Source organism: Salarias fasciatus, chromosome 19, assembly GCF_902148845.1.
Source record: "Salarias fasciatus chromosome 19, fSalaFa1.1, whole genome shotgun sequence".
In the NCBI taxonomy this organism is placed as follows: Eukaryota; Metazoa; Chordata; class Actinopteri; order Blenniiformes; family Blenniidae; genus Salarias; species Salarias fasciatus.
The window spans coordinates 2276188-2289758 of NC_043763.1; the positions used below are offsets into that span (position 1 = coordinate 2276188).

The 13571-nt window shown below is 46.8% G+C and overlaps 2 protein-coding genes across 2 annotated transcripts in view; one reads left to right on the plus strand and one right to left on the minus strand.

The window, feature by feature from the left end:
• The window catches only part of ltk (leukocyte receptor tyrosine kinase), an 85895-nt gene that overhangs the window by 42448 nt on the left and 29876 nt on the right, over positions 1–13571 (plus strand). The gene's annotated exons all lie outside the window — the stretch shown is intronic.
• On the minus strand, positions 4627–8451 carry LOC115407063 (polyadenylate-binding protein 1-like). The gene is made up of 11 exons (XM_030117420.1): positions 8259–8451; positions 7906–8099; positions 7647–7765; positions 7401–7540; positions 7224–7318; positions 7003–7140; positions 6738–6833; positions 6302–6544; positions 5895–5965; positions 4764–4950; positions 4627–4722 (listed from the first exon to the last, which is right to left on the minus strand). The coding sequence occupies exons 1-11, from the start codon at positions 8449–8451 to the stop codon at positions 4627–4629; spliced, it is 1572 nt and encodes a 523-aa protein (XP_029973280.1).

Sequence of the window (13571 nt, forward strand, 5' to 3'; positions counted from 1 at the left end):
AACACCACCATCACCATGGAGGGGTGGAGAAGGTTGCAGTTGCAGGAGCAGCGTGAGTGTGTCGAGGTGTGAGGGTAGGAGGGGGCGTTTCCGTAAACCCACCGATGAGTGAGGAATCAGACCTTTTAGTCAATTCGAGCAGAGATGGGGAGCCAGTCCTTGGAGGATGGGTGTTGTCCGTCCATCCGTCCATCCCCCTGGTCCAGATCCAGGACTGGGTCTCGGAAGCAGGGATGCCCAGACTTCCCTGTCCCCAGACACCTCCTCCAGCGCTTCATGGAGGATCCCGAGGCGTTACTTGGCCAGCCAAGAGACATCGTCTCACCAGGGTGAGACTCAGCAAAAAAATAATTGTTTCTCCCTTGGAGAAAACAATTATGAAATCTCACAATTTGGGCAAAAACCAAAAACACAAGGTGATTCAAGGTAGCAGTGAGGTGATTTTGTATTTTCAGATCAAGGTGAATTAGTAAGAGTTTTGTGTATACAGGTAAATTTGTGCACTAAGGCTACAGTGAAATAACACTGGTGATAGTGAAATAACACACTTACAGAATAACTGCAATGAACATGTATACAAGGTGATGGGATTGTGTATTTACATGACTGTTAGATGAGGTTTTTGTGCTGTGAGGATGAGGATCCTGGCTCCAGAGTAGGAGTGGTCAGTCATCATCTCTTCTCCTCAGTTCAGGGTGGTCCTGGCATCACGCAGATGCTTCAGAAAGGCCAAACAAAAAGCACAATCGGCCCATCAGCAGATGACATGCTGCAGTCTCATCTTGTCTGACACGACTGTTCAAGAAATACTTTGCCAACAAAAGAAACATGACTATACTGACATGTTTTCATATTCACTGGTCTTGAAACCATTTGAAGCATTGGAGATGGTGTGTAGATGACACACTCTACCAACCGAACCCAAACAGAGACTATTTAGAGACAGACCAGCAGAGACTCGTCAGCCAGTCCCTGGACTCTTTGAACGAGAGTCTAAATCCACACCTGATTTCTTTAAAATAACAACAAAACTACACTAAAGTGGTAATTACACAACTGACTGACTGCTTAATTCCACTGCGTGCGTCTCTGCTCCGCTCAGCTCCGGACCGCTGCGCTCCGGACCGCTCCGTTTGTCCAAAACCCACAGCGTGCGCTTTGCTCCGCTGCGTCTCTATTCCGCCCGGCCGGAGAAGCAGAGCAGCGCATGCGCTATTTCGCATCAACCTCCAAAAGCTGAGCAGTCTGGGCCACACTGGCATCTTTCTCTGTACATCCGGGTAGAAAGGATGACTGGGGTCATATAAAATTTTATGATTCTCCACTTCCAAAATCAGCGTCTCTTCATCCTGGTTGTTGTGCTTCAACACGCTGAATTTCGTGCAACAGGATGTTGACATTCGGGCCATTCAGAATAAAATGCATACATGGTCCTGAATAGGCTATGTATTTTGTAGAAAACACGAAATTTATGGACAATAGCCTGCAAATGTGCCATATATGCAGCTGTGTAAACATTCAGAAACGTTCGACTATAGTTTGATTACAGGCAAAACAGAAGTTTGTCAAAAAAAATTTGATAGTGTGTTTTAATTTTTGTTTGCCCGCTTTTTAAAGTGTATGTTTTAATCAGTATGGTACGTCTATTCGTGATATATCCGACAATTAATGTGACGGAAAAAAAAAAGTCTTTTAACAGTTTAAAGTTTTTAATAAAGACAAAATGATTTTATTTTGTATAAAACCGGAGGTTGTTGGAGTTCTCTTTCCTGTTTAGTGCATCTGAACTGTGGAAATTTATGCGTACGGAGACCTGACGGACCGGACCGGAGAGAAAAATAGACCTCGGCTCTATTTTGGACTGACGGAGCGGAGCGGACCGGAGCAGAGCGGAGGCTATGAAATCCGCTACAGTCATTAAAATAGCAACGTATTTGCTGCGGCGGTCGGACCGGAGCTGAGCTGAGCGCAGACGGAGCGGACCGGAGGATGTGGAATTTAGGGGTTAGTGTGATTTTACAGCAGGTTTGAGGTCAGTGACAGCAGCTCTCGTGCCCAAATATGGTGAAATACGTCAAGTCGTTAGAGTGGGAGAGCAGAAACACACAGTTTCTCTTTGGTAAAAAACAGCTGGGGAGTCCATTCCCTTTGGCCAAAGTGAGCAAAAATATCACGTTTGACAGCAAAATTAGTTGTCTTTCAGCGCTGAAGTTTTCAGAGCAGTCAGACTTCTAGTTTTGACAGGGGGAGCCTTAATTGGTAAAGAAAGGGAGATTTTTGAGAGAAATTTTACATATAGAGTGGAAATCACGGACTCCCTGTTGGATTTAGGTCATGGGTATCAGCGCGAAAGTTGTAGATCTTGACAAGACGAACTCGTCCATGTGTTTTTGATCTCCGTATGACATTCCGACGCGACACAAAGTCCATTTTAATGGTTTTGGGGTGAGGAGTGTTTTGAGATAAATTTGATTTGACAGGAAATCACGGACTTCCTGTTGGATTTAGGTCGTTGGTGTCAATTGGTGAATTTTAGATCTCGACAGGACGAACGCGTTCATGTTGATTCGATCTCTCTATGACATTCATGCGGGACACAGTGTCTATTGTAGTGTTTCAAGTGGGTTTTCAGACTTCAACTTTAAGGGTTAACACCATCCACACCCTGAGACTTTGAAAAAGTTTATAACAACTTCTGAAGAGAAACTTGTCCTCTATTATTTGGCGCCACTCTGACGTCTCTACGACAAGCGGTCTCGGACAAGATAATGTTTAAATGAGGAGTCATTTTTTGCCAAATTTTACACTGAAAGGGAAATAGCCGACTTCCTGTTGGATTTAGGTATAGGTGTTTCTCCGGGTGAATTTTAGATCTCGATGAGATGAACGCTTGAGCGTTGCTTTGATCTCTCTACGACATTCCTCCGGGCCGTGGTGGCTATTTTACTGTTTCTAGGTGGCGCTAGAGAGCAGATGGGGTTATGGGGTTAATTTCTGTATTTTATCAAATGTTTCTCAAATCAAATGTTTTGGTTAGCAGCCATTGGCTAACCTGAAACAACCGTGAATTACAGTCTCGTTCATCTATCAGTGAGCGCCTGCTCTCCCTCACCACTCCTCGTCTGCCCACCAGACAGTTTGACTCTTTATTTGCTTCTTCTGACTGGCACCGCTGGCTTTGTTCATCCTGCTATTCAAATGCATTGAGGTCCACCTGACGTCCTCCCTCTGCAGCTGGTGAATGGACCAACAGGCTCTCTGAGACCAGGGCAGTTCCAGGGGTCCAGAGCTCACCTGAAAGATCTGGATCTGAGTTCAGGGGAGCTTTCACACCCTGGAAAATCTGGATTTTACAGGAATATACTGAACAGACCCTAAGTTATGTTGGGGCCTGGCTATTAAGAGCTTTATAGGTGAAAAGAAGGATTTTAAATCCTGTTGGAGGAACAGGAAGCCAGTGAAGAGAAGCTAATATTGGGCTGATATTTGTCCTGCTGGTTCTTGTCAGAACTCTGGCTGCAGCATTGGTCCAGTTTACATGGGTGTCTTTTTTCAATCCGATTACAAACAATGGTATTAAATCCATTTGTATAAATGGATGGCAGAACGTTCAATCCTCGTATACAAGGGCCCCAGGTGAAGTGGATTACGCGGCGTCCTCCCAAATGGACGACATCCGTGACATTCGCACAAAGTCTCTCACAGAATTTTCAGGTTCTGATCTTTAGCTTTGCAGCCAGCAGGCCTCAGAGCCAAGCAATGTGTTTTTATCTGCTGGAAATCTGCTTGCTCTGTCAGCTCTCTCAGAGTTTTCATTGACAAAAGTGTTTCCCAACCACCGTCGAGTACTTCTGCTTGTTTTTCACTTTTGAATTTTAAACACTTTATTGTATTTATTAAAGACTATGAGGGTTCTTTACTTTGTGGATAATGGAGAATTGATACTGTAACGATGGGAGAACTATCGATGTCTGCATGACTGGTGAGACACATGAAAACACTGCTGTCTGTAATTCAATCACTGCTTTATGTGTCAGATGTAGGTTGATTTTTAATTTGCCAAAACTTAAAGGGGACATATGCTATTTTTCAGTCATGTCATGTTGGTCTCAGAAGCCCAAAAACATAATATTTAAGTTTGTTTGCCTCAAATTCATCCTTTCTTCGGAGTTTCAGCGGTCTAATCGTCGCTCTGAGGAGCCCTCGTCAGAACAGGTTGTTTCTGAGTCAGACTGAAGTTCTTCTTCCTCCTTTTCATCATGTAAACTACATCGATCAAAGACAGATTCTTGAAGATTTGTTTGATGCATTCAAATATTTATTTGTTTTATGTTTTAGAGAGATAGTCATTTTTTTTATTTTCCTTTTCTATGCTTCTTTTTCTATTTCCTTCCCTCTGTGTTTGTAATGAAGATTTTATCGATTTTTTCAGAGGTTTTATGATGAAATATATGATATCAATCATTTTTGTTGGCAGTTTTGCTGCTTCGATGCTTCTTTCTTTGTTTTTGTTGTCTTTTTTTCTCCTTTCTTCATCGTTCATGAAACTATTCCATCTCTTCATAGGCAGGGATCAAACCGGGGCCGAATGTAGGGTCAATACCGGGGGCAGAGGTGGGGATCTGGTCAGGGCTGCACATCGGGCTCATATTGGGGCCGAATGTTGTGCCCACAGTTGGGGCATTCCCAAGGCTCCCACTGGGTGTGTGAGTGGGCCTCCTGCTGGGGGGGCGTGTGGGGCCCACGTCTGAAGCGTGCGTTACGCTCCCGCTGAGGGCGCACGTAGGGCCCATGTTGCGGACGCCGGTGGGGCTCACGTCGGTCACGTGCACGGGGCCGCCACTGTTGGTGAGGCTGCTGCTGGGGGTGTGGGTGGTCCTCATTCTGGAGGTCTGGGTGAGGCTGCTGGAGGTCTGGTTGAGGTTGCTGATGGAGGTCTGGGTGAGGCTGCTGCTGGAGCAGTGGGTGAGGCTGCTGATACAGGTCTGGGTGAGGCTGCTGCTGGAGCAGTGGGTGAGGCTGCTGATGGAGCAGTGGGTGAGGCTGCTGGAGGTCTGGGTGAGGCTGCTGATGGAGCAGTGGGTGAGGCTGCTGATGGAGCAGTGGGTGAGGCTGCTGGAGGTCTGGGTGAGGCTGCTGATGGAGCAGTGGGTGAGGCTGCTGGAGGTCTGGGTGAGGCTGCTGATGGAGGTCTGGGTGAGGCTGCTGATGGAGGTCTGGGTGAGGCTGCTGATGGAGCAGTGGGTGAGGCTGCTGATGGAGCAGTGGGTGAGGCTGCTGATGGAGCAGTGGGTGAGGCTGCTGATGGAGGTCTGGGTGAGGCTGCTGATGGAGCAGTGGGTGAGGCTGCTGATGGAGCAGTGGGTGAGGCTGCTGATGGAGCAGTGGGTGAGGCTGCTGATGGAGGTCTGGGTGAGGCTGCTGATGGAGCAGTGGGTGAGGCTGCTGGAGCAGTGGGTGAGGCTGCTGGAGGTCTGGGTGAGGCTGCTGATGGAGCAGTGGGTGAGGCTGCTGATGGAGGTCTGGGTGAGGCTGCTGGAGGTCTGGGTGAGGCTGCTGATGGAGCAGTGGGTTTTTCTATTTCCTTCCCTCTGTGTTTGTAATGAAGATTTTATCGATTTTTTCAGAGGTTTTATGATGAAATATATGATATCAATCATTTTTGTTGGCAGTTTTGCTGCTTCGATGCTTCTTTCTTTGTTTTTGTTGTCTTTTTTTCTCCTTTCTTCATCGTTCATGAAACTATTCCATCTCTTCATAGGCAGGGATCAAACCGGGGCCGAATGTAGGGTCAATACCGGGGGCAGAGGTGGGGATCTGGTCAGGGCTGCACATCGGGCTCATATTGGGGCCGAATGTTGTGCCCACAGTTGGGGCATTCCCAAGGCTCCCACTGGGTGTGTGAGTGTGCCTCCTGCTGGGGGGGCGTGTGGGGCCCACGTCTGAAGCGTGCGTTACGCTCCCGCTGAGGGCGCACGTAGGGCCCATGTTGCGGACGCCGGTGGGGCTCACGTCGGTCACGTGCACGGGACCGCCACTGTTGGTGAGGCTGCTGCTGGAGGTGTGGGTGGTCCTCATTCTGGAGGTCTGGGTGAGGCTGCTGGAGGTCTGGGTGAGGCTGCTGCTGGAGGTCTGGGTGAGGCTGCTGATGGAGGTCTGGGTAAGGCTGCTGATGGAGGTCTGGGTGAGGCTGCTGGAGGTCTGGGTGAGGCTGCTGATGGAGCAGTGGGTGAGGCTGCTGCTGGAGGTTCGGGTGAGGCTGCTTATGGAGGTCTGGGTGAGGCTGCTGCTGGGGGTGTACCTGTGGGTCCTGCCGGGGTCGCCTGTAAGGCTGATACCGGGGTCCCATGTAGGCCTCCCGTCGGGGTCGCATACAGGGCCCCTGCTGGAGACGGACACCGGGGCAAGCCCAGGCCAGCACCACATAGAGGGCCCTGGTGCCCAACACACGGCCGTTCATCTCCTTAATGGCCTTGCTGGCCTCCTCGGGGGACGAAAAACACACAAACCCAAACCCTTTGCACCGTTCCCCCTCTCTCACCACCTGTGGAAGAGACACAAGTTTAACTCTTTGAGTTCAGGTATGAAAACATTCAATTAAACATCGTCTTTCTCAGAGTTCCTACTCATTCAAAATGTCTGTCACCTGAGTTTACACAAGACGTATTGACATACGACAGGAATTAGGAATTAGAAATCCATTAAAGTTTGTAATTCACTGCTGCTTGACTGCTCACCTTGACGCTTACGATGCTTCCAAACTCACTGAAAGCTCTGTACAGACGCTCCTCATTCATGTCTGAATCCAAGTTGTGGATATACAGGTTGACCCCCTAGTTAATTCAAGGACAAAGGAGAAGTTAGTGCCACCCGAATGACAGTCATTCACTTTCTGTAAACAGTACAGCCTGGACTCAGAGGTCCTCTGCCACTTTCATTCTGAGGGTGAAGGATCTGCTCCTCAGAAAGTGATCAGACACATGAGTTCAGTGACCTACTGACCTGATACCTGCCCCTGCGATCCAGGGTCTCGGGCTCAAACCGGCGCCTGAGCTCGATCTGCCGCTCTCCTCTCTTCTGGGCACGACACACAAACAGCTGCCGGCCGTTCAGGTATTTGCCGTTAAGGTCGTCCACCGCCTGGGAGGAAATAAACATGGTTATCGTGATTTGAAGCAGAATGTGTCATCTATCCGTCAGTCGTCCTCAGAAGTGGTTCTTACCTTCTGTGCGTCCTCATGTGTCTCAAACCGGGCAAATCCAAATCCCTTCGACCCTCCGCTCTCGTCCCTCATCACACAGACGCTGGATGTGGGTCCTGTCATAAACAGCAGCTGATTAATATCGGCTCACACCCTCAGCTGTGAATGCTGAGTGGAGATTAAATCTGACTCTCTTACCGTATTTGCTGAAGAGCTCTTTTAGCCTCCCATCATCCATGTCGTCTCCAAAGTTCTTGACATAGACGTTGGTAAACTCCCTGGCCTGTATCGCAAGCTCAGCCTCCCTGTCCTCGTACGGCTGGAACGGTTCAATTGTTCTGTTGAAGAAAACATCATGAAACATAAAGTCAAATGTGTCAAAACCTGCCTTCATAACTTGCAGTAGCAGGATGGAGCAGTTTGAGGAGCAGAAATCACACTTACACTTGCTGGTCGTTAAACAGCATTCCGTTCAGCGTCTTAGTGGCCCGCTCAGCGGCCTCTGCCGTCTCGAAGTGGACGTAGCCGTAACCCCTGGAGATGTTGTTGTCGTCACAGGCCACCTAGAAAGAGGAAGAGCCAGGAGTCAGAAACATTCACAAGCATCATGCATTTTCACAAAAACAATCAACTCCACAAGATTCAAGACTGTTTTGCAAAGTAAACGCTCTACATGTCAACAGGGCAAGGCCCCCGTACTCACTTTACAGGACAGCACTGTCCCGAAGGCCGAGAACGTGTCCAGGAGGGCCAGGCTGTCGATGGACTTGTCGAGGTTCTTGATGAGGATGTTGGCCGCTCCGCTGGCTCTCTGGGAGGGGTTATGTTGGCACCACATGATCCGCGCCGGCCGGCCGTTGATCGTTGTGAATGCCAATTCGTCCAGGGCTCGCTCAGCTACACACAGACCACAGAAAAGACAAAAAGAAAAACAACAGCTTGTTAACAGGGTCGCCCCTCGAGATGCAGCATCACACAGGACTAAGACTGAAAACATGATGAGAGACACTCTGGAGGCTCAGCGCCTCCTTTAGAGCTTGTTTAGATAAAACTCACCATCTTGGCGGTTCTGGTAGTTCACAAAACCATAACCAAGGGAGCGGCGGGTCAGGCGGTGTCTGCACACCCTCACGGAGATGACGGGCCCCACCTGGCTGAAGGCCTCATATATCATCATCTCAGTGGTGCTGGGGTGCAGGTCTCCCACATAGAGAGAAGCTGTCGGGTTGATGGGCGAAAACTGGTCCATAATCATTGTCTTTCTCTTCCTGGAACCTGACAACTGAAAAGACATTGGTTCAGAACGTCAGTATTTGCTTAAGTGTCTAATATCACAGCAGTGACAAATACTATTCACAGTTTTAGTGGAAACTTATAGAAACTCTCATTTAAAAACAAGTTTTCTTACATCTCTCAGTGAACACTGCTCTAAAGGTTCTCTCTCCTGCCCAAATGTACTCATAAGATACTGCCAGAAGATTGTCCTCGGTCCAAATGTACTCTAACACTGAAATCCACAAAGATCTCGCAAACAGAAGCTCAGTCAGAAGTGTCTAACTCGCTGGTGGGTGATGTCTCTCCTCAGTAGGCCGCTGTGCCGATCCGGAGCTCTGAATAGTTCAGAATGGAGAGCTGAGTCTGGAGGTCCAGTACATCAGCTCTGGTGATGTCATCACAGCTTCACTTTGATTCACATTCCAATGAAAGATGATGTCATCAAATTCCCCATCGCAATCTGCACACACTGTTGCTATGGAAACCAGTTGGGCACATTATGTTGACGACAGTATTAATGCAGTAGAGTTCTCTCGCCCCCACAGCCACATTTCTGCCTCAATCTCAACATATTATACATTAAATCGTAGCTACAGTCCTTGTGATTCTCACAATGCTTTCTTTTTCTCTCTATCTCAATTTTTTCTCTTGCCAGATGTGTTTGTTTGAGGAGAGTGCAGATTTTTCTCCCATCCGCTCCAATGCATTCTGCAGAGAGATTGTCTGGCTGAATCCAAAGGTTTCCGCATTTTAATAAACTCATTCCTGCTACATGGATGATCCTACAGACTTGACAATTTCAGTTCATTTCTATGAAAGGCTTCTGACGCTCACAGTAAAAAAATCTTTTTCAGTTTCACCTCTCGGTTACTGAAATGTAACATTTCTGCAACCATACAAACTGGATGAAAAACTGCTCAGATCTCAGCTCAGACCTCACAGTGAAAATAGATGTGTGACGCGCGCACACACACACACACACACACACACACACACACACACACACACGCACAGTCTTGTATTTCTATCCTTGTGGGGACCGTCCATTGACTCCCATTCATGTCTAGCCCCTAACCCTGACCCTTACCCTAACCCTAACCCACACCACAACAAAGCCTAACCCTAAAGAAATGTTTTTGCACTTTTACTTTTTTCAGTAACAACAACATGGTCAAGAAAACACTGTTTCTCCTACTTAGGACCGGAAAAAGGTCCCCACAAGGCACGTCGTTCCACGTTTTGCTATCCTTGTGGGGACATTTGGCCCCGACAAGGATAGAAATACAAGAACACATACACACACACACACACACACACACACACACACACACACACACACACACACATACACACACACACACACACACACACACACACACACACACACACACACACACACACACACACACACACTTTTGTCACTTACATTAGGGAGGCACAGCATGGCCCTCATGATTATGAAAAACACCACCATCACCATGGAGGGGTGGAGAAGGTTGCAGTTGCAGGAGCAGCGTGAGTGTGTCGAGGTGTGAGGGTAGGAGGGGGCGTTTCCGTAAACCCACCGATGAGTGAGGAATCAGACCTTTTAGGCAATTCGAGCAGAGATGGGGAGCCAGTCCTTGGAGGATGGGTGTTGTCCGTCCATCCATCCATCCCCCTGGTCCAGATCCAGGACTGGGTCTCGGAAGCAGGGATGCCCAGACTTCCCTGTCCCCAGACACCTCCTCCAGCACTTCATGGAGGATCCCGAGGCGTTACTCGGCCAGCCAAGAGACTGAGGGCCCTAACTTGGTAGAATACGCTGAATCCGCCGGCTGTCAGCGGAGCGCAAAGTGTGCCGTCGGCGGATAAAGTCAACGGGGCGTGTCCAGAAAATTGTCCTAATTTCGTGAACCAGGCGCAGTCACGCCTCCATCCCGCCCACCGGCGCAGGTGGCGCAAGAGAGAGGAGAGAAAGTGGGTTTAACCCAGCTGAGCGCAATTTGACCAATCAAATTAACACCTCTCCTTTTTTTCAAATGCACTGCAGCGAAGGACACTGCTATATTAACATGATGAAATACATTTTATTTCCTGACCTCAATACTAAACCATAGTGAAGCAACAATGTATATGACTGCATTTTGAAATAAATAATCTCTTGTAGAGCTTGGGGAGCCAGACAAATGAAATAAAAATGCAGACACCCTGCATTTAGCGGCTACATACAGACTTTGTAGGGAAAGGGAAAATCTGTTTTTATTTGTGTGCATCATAACTCTTAAAGATACATTTGGGAAAGCACAAAGAATTACAGATGCCAATCACTCAGCGCAGCTGCACAGCAGAGCTGGGTGAGTCTACTTAGGACTGCTGGTTCAGTTGTCATCAGATCGATGTCCTCTGAAATGATTCCCTATAATTCCTATCACACACATGGCATTCCGGCCATCCCAGACGAAGGATAATCATTTATGAGAGAATGGTGGCGACATCTGCTATCTGCTCCGTCCTCCGCTCTGCTTCACGTGTTGCCAGCATTCTTACCCCCCTCCAAAGGCCGCTATGGTCAGCCAGACTGTCATATGCAGTGTTTTTGCGCAGGAGCACACCAACAGGTTGCTTTTCTGTAATCTAATGCATTAGAAATTAAGGTAAAGAAACAAAATATTAAATCAAGTGGATCAGCAAAACTTCTGCCTCATATCTGCTTTATTAATGCCTCAAATCAGGTTTTAAAATGTATTGAACTTTTTACAGTGTGCATTTGCGCAGCGTACCTCTCACTCACACTCCGCGCACTCGTTTCCCTGATACACACGCACACACACGCCAACACACACAAAATAGTTGTATTATTAACTGTCAATAATAATCAAGAACATATTAAAATTAGTAAAATAAGTCTCCCCGGCTGCGCACCAGGACGGACACCTTCCCACACCGACCCGTCCTCACCCTGCTCATTTTATTCTGGGACTGCAGGCTCAACAGGACAAAGGTATTTATTCAGAAAATATGTTCGTTCTAAAATTAATTTTTGGAAACGAAAAATACATGGTTTGCTGTACTTTAATGGAGGATATAATATTTTACCTGAATCTGTAACTGGCACATCTGGAGACGCTGCAGTGCCCCTGCTGTCAATACCGTGTTCACTGTTGTGCTCAGATTTATTACATTAGTTTAAATAATAATAATAATAATAATAATAATAATAATAATAATAATAATAATAATAATAATAACAATAATTTTACACCATTTTATGTTATTATTATTTAGTTGTAAACTGACAGTAGCCTACAGTAATTCTCTACCTGGAGGTGACGCGTGAGCGCTTCATGCGCCACTGCAGGTTCTACGCTGGACTGTACAGCAGCTGGAGGTCGGTCGGGTATTTTTGGGGCAGCAGCATTATATTTGTTTCGCTTTTTGGCCCGCGACTGTTCTGACTCTGATTCAGAACATTCCTCCTCTTCACTCCAGTCAAGATCGCTGATGTCCGACACGTCTCCGCCATCCAGTTCCCCCTCACTGACCTCCTGTATCATTGCTAAAGCTTCTTCCACCTTATATCTCTTATTTATGCCTGTTTTTACTGTCTTTCTTTTGGGATTTGCTTGATATTTTTGGCCATCTGTCTGATTGTCTGCTGTCAGAGCTAGCTCCCTGTTCAGATGCGCGCATGAACCAAAACAAATCAATCACAGAAGAAAAAAAAAGCCCCGTGAAGTGCATCTTTTTAATCAGTCTAATAATAATAATAATAATAATAATAAATAAATAAATAAATAAATAAATAATAAGTCTCACAGACCACTGTTGGCCTTTGGAGGTATAAATGCTTTGTAATATTATCTGTGTCATTGTTAGGACCTTATTTGCTTCAGAAAAACACACAAGACACATATTTAGGAAAAGTCAAAGAATTAGAGGACAGGGGAATTATTTTTAACAGATTTATTTGAATTCTAAAAACCCAAATGGTCTGTCAGATCGTCTTGGATGTTCTAGTGCTAAAGAAGATAATAAAAACAATTATGTGGTTCATGAGTGATTTTGTGTATCTTTCATGACACTGACAAGCTGAAACCCTGCCTCTGAGGTTTTCTCAGACAAATTATCATTAGATCCTCCTCCCCAGCCTGCTCACACCTTCCGCAATAAACTCTCACTGCGCCAGCTGATTCTGTCGACCCCTCCCCCTGGTGCGCCGCCACGCCCATCTCGGCGCAAGTGCAGCAGACCGGTCAGAAACCCTCTTCTGCGCCTGTCGAAAATAGGAATGCGCTGCCTCCGCCGCTGATCATCGCCAAGTTGCGCCGTCAAATTAGAGCCAAAAGTCTCACCAGGGTGAGACTCAGCAAAAAATAATTGTTTCTCCCATGGAGAAAACAATTATGAAATCTCACAATTTGGGCAAAAACCAAAAACACAAGGTGATTCAAGGTAGCAGTGAGGTGATTTTGTATTTTCAGATCAAGGTGAATTAGTAAGAGTTTTGTGTATACAGGTAAATTTGTGCACTAAGGCTACAGTGAAATAACACTGGTGATAGTGAAATAACACACTTACAGAATAACTGCAATGAACAGGTATACAAGGTGATGGGATTGTGTATTTACATGACTGTTAGATGAGGTTTTTGTGCTGTGAGGATGAGGATCCTGGCTCCAGGGTAGGAGTGGTCAGTCATCATCTCTTCTCCTCAGTTCAGGGTGGTCCTGGCATCACGCAGACGCTTCAGAAAGGCTGAACAAAAAGCACAATCGGCCCATCAGCAGATGACATGCTGCAGTCTCATCTTGTCTGACACGACTGTTCAAGAAATACTTTGCCAACAAAAGAAACATGACTATACTGACATGTTTTCATATTCACTGGTCTTGAAACCATTTGAAGCATTGGAGATGGTGTGGAGATGACACACTCTACCAACCGATCCCAAACAGAGACTATTTAGAGACAGACCAGCAGAGACTCGTCAGCCAGTCCCTGGACTCTTTGAACGAGAGTCTAAATCCACACCTGATTTCTTTAAAATAACAACAAAACTACACTAAAGTGGTAATTACACAACTGACTGACTGCTTAATTCCACTGCGTGCG